Source organism: Habropoda laboriosa, unplaced genomic scaffold (assembly GCF_001263275.1).
Source record: "Habropoda laboriosa isolate 0110345459 unplaced genomic scaffold, ASM126327v1 scaffold15, whole genome shotgun sequence".
Lineage (NCBI taxonomy): Eukaryota > Metazoa > Arthropoda > Insecta > Hymenoptera > Apidae > Habropoda > Habropoda laboriosa.
Window position 1 is genome coordinate 133,367 of NW_017100141.1, and position 8,645 is coordinate 142,011.

The window sequence follows — 8,645 nt, forward strand, 5'->3', positions numbered from 1 at the left end:
TGCGCAAAATTCAAAACTGTTACGATTTCAAACAATCTTTTTTACGAAAATCTACCTAATTATATCAACTGGTTGTCAAATTTAATGTACATATATGAAAAGCAAATAAATGACAAGAGAAACAGAATGAAAAATGGTGTTATCATTTCAATGCGTCCAAATCCTATGTCCCAAAATGTAATCCAACAGACAATACAAAAATATTTTAGGTTCTGCGTAGTTTTATTATTCCATAAACAACATTATCGATATAATGTATCGAAAGTTTAAACGGATGGCGGGAAAGCTATGCGCGCGCTCATTGTAAACGGTACCATCGGTTGCACAGTGGCGCTTGCGGAGAAAGTTTGTCGAAGTAAAAAACGTAGGTCTACGCCACTGGACCAAAGTGCAGGGGAATGGATAATGTGCAGAATACGCTTTCGAAAGGGAGCAGGACCGCAGCAGTGCACGCAGCAAGCCAAGATTGTCAAGATGGATGCTCGGTGCCGTCGGTACGGAGTATGGATTTTGCCGCGTGATTCGTGAGCGAGAGTCGTCGTTGTTGTTCAGTGAGAAAGAGATTGTGCGTCGGGAGATATCGTTGTTCACGGTGTTCGAAGGTGTTCTATGGTGTCTCGGTATGCAGCGTTAAGTAAACGGAGTGCTTTTACATAGTGATGAGAAAAACACCTAAAAGCAGTGCGGTAGTAGCGGCCTTCTACAATGGTGGATAACAATTGTATTATCGAGGGAAATGTCAAATTTCGCGACGGTAAAAAGGTGAGTACATTTCGACCCGATTTCCTCTTAATTACAGTTACCTTTCTTCGTTCATGATCCAGCTATCCAATTAATGCACAAGGGATAATTGCTTAATTCATTATCGGTTAAAATAACACGACTTAATTTATCTCATGAATTTGTCCAATGCTAAAACATCGTCGCATGCCACTCGTTTGCATTTTTCGCGAAGAAAATTGTTCCGGTGAGTCGGAATTCAATCGGAAATCGTGTTCGTGTTTAATTAAGACAGTTGCTTCAGCATGGTACGATTACGATAAAAAAGAGAGAGAAAATTATATAATGATGTAAGGATCTTGCGCTAACGCGCTTGTTCTACACTCGTATATTCTATGTAAAGTATGCATATATGAGAGAGCATTCATTGAATCTATGAAGAACGTGAAAATTGAAACTGGAACAATATGAGTTTGCTGCTGTAAATTTTGTTGTTACACACGTACACGCGTTACAAGCTCGAATATATGTTAAAAAAAATTCTGATATCATAAACAAAAATAAAAATAAAAATGTAATGTGCTTATATGTACGTTTTAATTGCACTGGTACTTTTATTTTGAAGTACTCTAAAACTACTGCTTTAAAATTCTGCAGTTTGATGCTTTTAATTACTGCTTTTGATGCATACTTAAACATTCATTAGCACTGTGCTTCACAAATAATTGGAAGCTTGAATGTGTATGATGAATCTATGTCAATATCAAATATTTCTTTCCTTGACCACCATTGAATTTACCAATACAATACTATGTTCTTATTTGTCATGGGCAAAGAGTTAAATTAAGGTGTCCTGATGTGAGTTCAATGAACATTACAATTATTAAGTAGCCTGTTGAAAGGTCCAAGGAAGTATTTAATGTGAAAGAAATGAGGAGTCATAAAGCCATAAAAAAAAAGCTAGCTCATTTTCTTTTATTTACATTGGGGCACCAAAGAAGTCATTCAGATGAGAAAGGGTAGGAAACTCTTTTATTTTTATCACAGGGGTGAAGAGGGGTCTAAATGGATTCAAACAAATGTGCATTACATATGTATACTGTTTCCTTGCATAATAAGTCTATGTAAATATCTAACATAATGCATCACACATTATGTATGGCAAAAAAAAAAAAAAGCCTGTTGTACTATTTGTTATTGCTGGCAAATATTGTAAAGAACACTTTTAGTATTATCATTGTAATAGAGTAAAAATAAAATACTACATTGAAGTCCTGAAAAGTGTCTCATGTTTATTCAAGCAAATTTGTTTGCATTGCAGTGGAAATCAAGATGGTGTGTCATGAGGAAATTGTCACCAGTTGCAGGTAAAATTGATGTTTTAATTAATTTAATTTAGTTGTTTGAAGAATGAATTATTTATCACAGTAACAGTATGCACTTTACAAGGACCACTTTGTCTGGTAGACATAACATGTGAAATCAAGTGTAGATAGTAGACAGGAAATGTAGCATATTTCACACATCTCCTCTGATGCATATCAAAGTTTGTGTGTGTATCAAACAATTGTGTGTGTGTGTGTGTGTACATTCTTCACAATGAACCATTCTTATGCACCTTAAAAATGAGCCCATTGCATATCAAAGATATCAAAGTTTGTGTGTGTATCAAACAATTGTGTGTGTGTGTGTGTACATTCTTCACAATGAACCATTCTTATGCACCTTAAAAATGAGCCCATTTAATCTTATCAGTGCTGATAAAAGAGGGCAATGTTGAGGAACACATCTGTGTGCAAGACAGGGCAGATGTTGCAAACTGGCAGCCCAAAGAGGCAATGACAATTCTATTTCCTACACCACACATTCCTAATCCTATCTCCTAAAAGAATTTCCTTACTTGTTATCAGCATAAAGGAATCCCTCCCTATGACCCTGTCAGCTAGGGTGGCAGCTGGCACATCTGTAACAGATTGACTGGCTGGAGAAACAAAAAATTTCCAAGAAGAGCTTTGCTTCTGGCAATAACCATTAATACCTGGCCCTTGTAACTTGAGGATATTTTAGAACTTAGGGACACCAGTAGCTCATAAATTTTCTTTAGGGAGAATTAGTTGGAAGTACATAGAAGGGTCTAACTAGATTTAGTGCCTTCTTACATCCGTGTAACTGTATTAATAGCGATCCCCGGATCACTTAGCGTGTGAACTATTTATTAAAAACAACACCTAATGAATAATTTTTCCGAACTTCGATTCACGATTGTTTAAAGAAAAAAGGCGTTTGCATTCGATTGCAGATTGTCTTCATTTGCAACTTTACGGAGACAGTAAGGATCGATACAAGCAAGGTCAAACGAAAGCTTCGTTAAGCTTGCAACATTTTCTCGGCGTGGAAAGCGGTTTCACTCTCGACAAGGAATCCAATACTATAGCTATAATATGCCAGGATGTGACGGTCGTTTTGGCATTCGACACCAGAGAACGATTGATACAATGGCAAGTGAAGATCTCCAACAATTTAGGCGAAGGTATGAATATTTATTTAAAGAAACAAAATTCTCAAAAAAATATCTCAATCTATCCCCATTTTATTCCTCCAGATCAACAGTTCCTGATACTGATCTCCACGGTGCCATCGAAAGCGAAAGTGACCAATGGACCCGCACACTTGCACATCCAGGATCGTCGTTTCTGCATTACCGTCGGGATTCCTCCCAGATTAGTTGGTATTTGGGAGATCGGACATCTACGTCGCTACGGTGTGGTGGAAGGACGATTCTGCTTCGAGGGAGGCTCAAGTTGCGGTCGAGGGGAGGGTCTTCATGTGCTGATAACGGACCAGGGCGAAGATATCGTGAAGATGCTGCAATTAGCGGCTGAAGGGAAGCTGACGAAAAAACGACCGGTTAGCAGAGAGCAGATAATGCAGGAGAGCCCACGTCGTCAATTCTCTCGTTCAGAAACAAGGGCCAGCGATTTTTTCCCCTCGGCTGTTTACTCGTCCGCATACGAGGAGCAGTGCGACAGCTGCAAGAACGAGAGCTCGCCCTATTGGTCGTCCACCGAGAGTAGACAGCAAACTGAACTCGACAGGGATTACAGCAGCAGAGACACCGTCTCCGTGTCGGAGCTGCCTGATCAACCAGGGGAATGGCGCAGCTGTTCCCTCACTCGTCAAGGAACATCCGCTCTCGAGCGTTGCGCTAGCTGTATCAGCAAACTAGGCACCGTTTCTAAATCCTCTACTCTGGTTACGACGACAGGCGCTAGCAGTATAAGCAGCCCAGCGGGAACTATGAACAATCTAGGTTGCCATTTGCAGCCACGCACTCTCGATCGGTTATCGTTGTCTTCGTACAGTAGTAGCAGCCACGATAGCGACTATTCCAGCTCTCAACAAGTAGAGTGTCACTGTTCGCAAAATTCGAAGAACACACATCCGCAGACGAGTGTTCAACGTGTGTCACCGAGTCCTAACGCGTTGCCACCGAGACCTCCGAAACCGTCCCAAAGCACTGCCACGAAGAAGGTGAAGAAACCTCCTATGCCACTGCCAAATGAACAAGCCTGCGTGCACTCGCGTAAACAGCAATTGATCACACGTAACACGACCGCTATCGCCGGTCCATACGAGAATTACGACATACCCAAGACGATCTTGGGGCATCATATGTTGTTGGAACAGAGTTCCCAACCGGATCAGTATTACGATACGCCAAGGAAAATCAAAGAATGCCTAGCACTGCCAAAAAGCTATCCTAATTACGATACACCACAGACTCCGCAAGCTGTGGTGTTGCAACAATGTGGTTGCCCGGCCAAGCTCACCGTTCAGTCCCCCAGGTCCTCAGGATGTCCCTGCCAGAACGTGATGAGCTGGGCTGGTTTTGTACTGCCATATTGTAGACGAGGAGCAGGAATTGAACCCACCGGTGTGGCTGTTCATCCGGTGAAACTTTCCGGAGAGGGAAAGATGCCTGTGGTGAATGCAAGTGGAGAAATAGCAATCTACGCGACGACTAAACGGGTCAATAAATCGGAGAACGTCGAAGAGAAGAATAAAGACAACTGCGAGTGTCTTGAAACTGGAACCAACAATTACGAGAACGTTGAACCTGTTATCGACACGCAACCTGAGTCGAAGCAAACCAATTACGCGAATATCGACTTCACTCAATCCCTGGAACATTATGAAAACAGCAAAGATCTGTTAGCGAAGAGTGGAATATCCCAGGAGGAGATAGAAAAGTTTTCCGACCAAATTAAAGACGTAACCACTCCTGAACCGCCCACAGAAGATTCGTCCAAGATTTGTCAAAAGTGTGGCCACATTAAGGACAGGGAGAACGATTATTTAATTATGGATCCTGAGAAGCAAATGCCAAAGAAACCATTCCCTGGCTATCTACCGATGCAACCAGCTCATAATGCTTGTTCGAAGGAAATTCTATCGAGAATTTGCAGCGGTATAAAAAGCTCGAGTAATCCTGCATTGTCAGGCTCAGCATTGTCAGAAAGTGGCAAGAAACGATCAGACTCTGAGTTTCGTGTTCCAGGTTCAGCGATGTTGTCCAGTCCTTATCTTAGACGTCGTTACCTGGATGGAAACGGTGGAGCAGAATCTAATGGTAACATTAGTATGCTTCTAAGAAAACGGTCCTACTCCGCAGAGTCTGCACATTATCTGGATGATGAGAATCACACTTTTCCTTCGACTCTCACCATTCACAAGTGTTCCAGCGAGGCGGACAAAGCATCTTTAGTCAGAGGAGAAACGCATTCTCCCTGTGTCAATGCAGAGATTAAAATCAGCCAGGACAACGGGCAGATAGTCTCTCCTCAGCCGTCGTTTATCAAGATTCGACGTTCGTCTTCAGTGCCATCTAAAACTGGTCACAACAGAGACTCTTCTAGCAGTAACGATTCAGGCGTTTCAACTGGATCTCTTAGTCACAGAACAGCGGAATTCGTGGAGTTCGAATTGTCGTTGACTCCGTCGACTTCCACGAGGAAACAGAACGTATTGTCCGTTTACAGGAAGAGTCCACCGCCCACTTGTTACCACAGCAGTTTACCAAGGAAGTCTAAGTCCAGCGATCCGCTCCGGGAGTTGTCGTTTCAATTTCAGAAAATCAAAATCCCCACGAAATCCTCTTCAGCGGAAGCTGACATTCCAACGTGTTTGCCGAAAGCTACGAAAGGGTTCAATAGTCCGGGAGAAGTGTCCAGTGCACCTTACATCGATTCGCGTAGCACAAGCAGCGGTACATCCGACATGTCTGACTACATCGAGACGTTGTCGTTGTCCTCTCATTCGTCGTCTGATACGCCAGACAGTTTGAGGTAAAGTATTAGCGAGAAGAATTTAACTGGCGTTTTCTTAAAGCTCCTTGTACTCCGCCCTCTGTACTCGGTGAAGAAGACAACCCCGACTGAGCATAGAAGAAGAGGTCATTAAGACGAAGAAGAATGCTTAATCTTTTTTTTCTGCTTGGTTTCTTTTGCAGACTGGGTGGCAGAGCAGTGGCAACGACGCTTCGTCCACGTAGGAAGAACGTTGACTACACCATCCGCCAATTACGCGAATATTACCCCGGTGCTCGAGAAAAGCGAGTCCCCCTCGCCTGGATACATGAGTAGCTCTCCCTTTGAACAGCCACAACCTACTCGTGAACACTTTTTGTTTCCCGATGTGAGTACCGTAGACAATGAAATTAAAATGTCTATTACGATTTTAGGAATTGTACGTGAAAATTTATGTATATATATTTCTTTGTTTTACGTTTGTTCACAGGAAGCTTGAACGTAGCAACATTGTTTGGGAAGAGAGCGGAAAACTTGAAGTTCCTAGGAATTCCAAACAAAATCAATAAGAGTATTCATGGTAGAAATTATAATCGGGGCATCGTGACCGTTTTACACTATACGCGGGTATCTAGTACCGAGGCCAATAATGAATGGCGTGGAGAAACGTGCATTCCGTCGTCGAACCGGAAGAAAGAGGAAAACAGGTCATCTTTCAAACGGTCCAAGGTTCAGGAACCAGAGAGTAAGAGATTCTATTTAGGACGGTTATCTTTCTAATTTCCTTTACGTCTTTTTACGATGTCTTCTTACAAAGCGAATCCGCACAATCAAAAGAACCTAACTGGAGTTCAGGGAATTTTTTGTGGAAGAGAGAGAAAGAGAGAGAGAGAGAGAAAGAAAGATTCTAGGTTCTAGCGTATAGTTGAAATGAAGTCAATATTAATTGAACACTTCCTACAACGACTCAAACAATTTCTAAAATATGCTCAATAAGAAACTGTAATAGTTTGTATAGTAAGAATCCTGCCCTAGGATAAAAGAAAAAAAAAAGAAAAATGAGAGAAGAGGAAGAAAAAAGAAGTGTGTGTATCGTATACTTTATATGAGTATATCGTTTTTTGGATATTTTTTATTTTATATGAGTATACTTCTATGATAGGGTATTGTACAGCGGTTAAACCGGAGGAATGCGATTTAGACAGACTCTGTGTTTATACTGGTTAATAACTCGTAAACACCATCGGTTTGCATTCTAAAATATACTACCAAAAAGAAAGAAAGGGAAAGAAGAAGATGAAGAAGAAGAGCGGAAGAACGATGAAAGAAAGAAAGAAAAGAAAAAAATGCAATGAAAGTAGTCAGTTGCATAGCGTTCACAGGGTTTCTCAAATCTTTACTAGTTATTTTCTAAAGGCTAAGATAACGATTAAAATATAGCCGTCAAATGGTCTTCTTTTTAAACGAGATATATAATGGTGGATATCGTAGTCTCTGGGCAATCAAAGATGGCACTATGTATAGATTATAAACGAGATCTATCTTTAAATAAGTCCTAAGGATACGTGAACGGATATAAAGCTCGAGTTATTTTTATTGAATTTTTACGGTCCCTGGGCAGACCTGTTCATTATCTATAATCTTTTCTTATCTATACGTTCCCAATTTCTTACGTGTTCGTATACGTTCGATTCGATAATCATTTCCTACTAGATTTATATTTCTCGTTTTATACTTTTTTACGTTTTTTTTTTTTTTTATATATTCGTAATCGTAGCAAACGTACTTAAGATATTTTCTATTCGTACTTAAGACTTGTAGCTACGTCGATTTCGTATGCGCGCGAAGAACGTCTATATGTATATGTCTATAGAATTCTTTACCAAAAAGAAAACGACAAAAAAAAAGAGAGAAAAAGAGAGCGAGCGAAAGAGAGAAAAAGAGAAGAGGAACGAAGAATATTTATTTTTACTTCGACGGTGCAGGATCTTTTTGATAATAAAACTATTTATAAACGTAGTACGTTTAAGCGAGATAGCTGGTACGACGTATCGAAGGGGAATTGAACTAGTTCGGCCTATATTTTACGTCTGCACAGCTTGCGGTGTTTCTTTTGATCGTCGTTGGAGAACGAAGAAGGAAAAGGAAAGAAGAAAGAATACAAATACGCTAGCTGCGACTGCGAATCTCCTCTGCGTTTAATTATCTCTTCATTTCACGCTCATCTTGTAACGAACAACTCGAAGAATTGTGCCGAGCGTGCAGTAAAGCGAGCAACAATCTTGCACCGAGGATTAAATGGAGTTCTGCAAAATTCCCGCGCTGCTCGATAACGGTATAATTACGCAATGCAGTGATACTGAACGCAATAATAGCAATGCTAGGATGTTATACGCTGTATTAAGAATGCAAAGAGATAGAGAGGAAAGGGGGAGAGAGAGAGATAGATATCGAATGTTTTCGCCATTGAGATATATTAAAGCGGATTATTCTCTTGTTTCACGTATACATGTTATTAGCGGATAATCAAATCAGTATTCAGAATCAAAAAGATGGAACGGTAATGAGCATTCACCGTTCGGATATTAAATGTTCATTGAACAAATGTAAAGTTAACCC

General features: G+C 40.7%; 1 protein-coding gene across 1 annotated transcript; it reads left to right on the plus strand.

Annotated features, from left to right (window-relative positions):
* Positions 1 to 705: 705 nt before the first annotated feature.
* Positions 706 to 6,545, plus strand: LOC108571329. The gene is given in 7 exon segments (XM_017933347.1): positions 706 to 762; positions 2,042 to 2,087; positions 3,020 to 3,250; positions 3,323 to 6,065; positions 6,230 to 6,269; positions 6,271 to 6,414; positions 6,517 to 6,545. Coding segments are annotated over 7 exon segments (3,270 nt in total). The 3' UTR covers positions 6,526 to 6,545.
* The last annotated feature ends 2,100 nt before the right edge of the window (positions 6,546 to 8,645 follow it).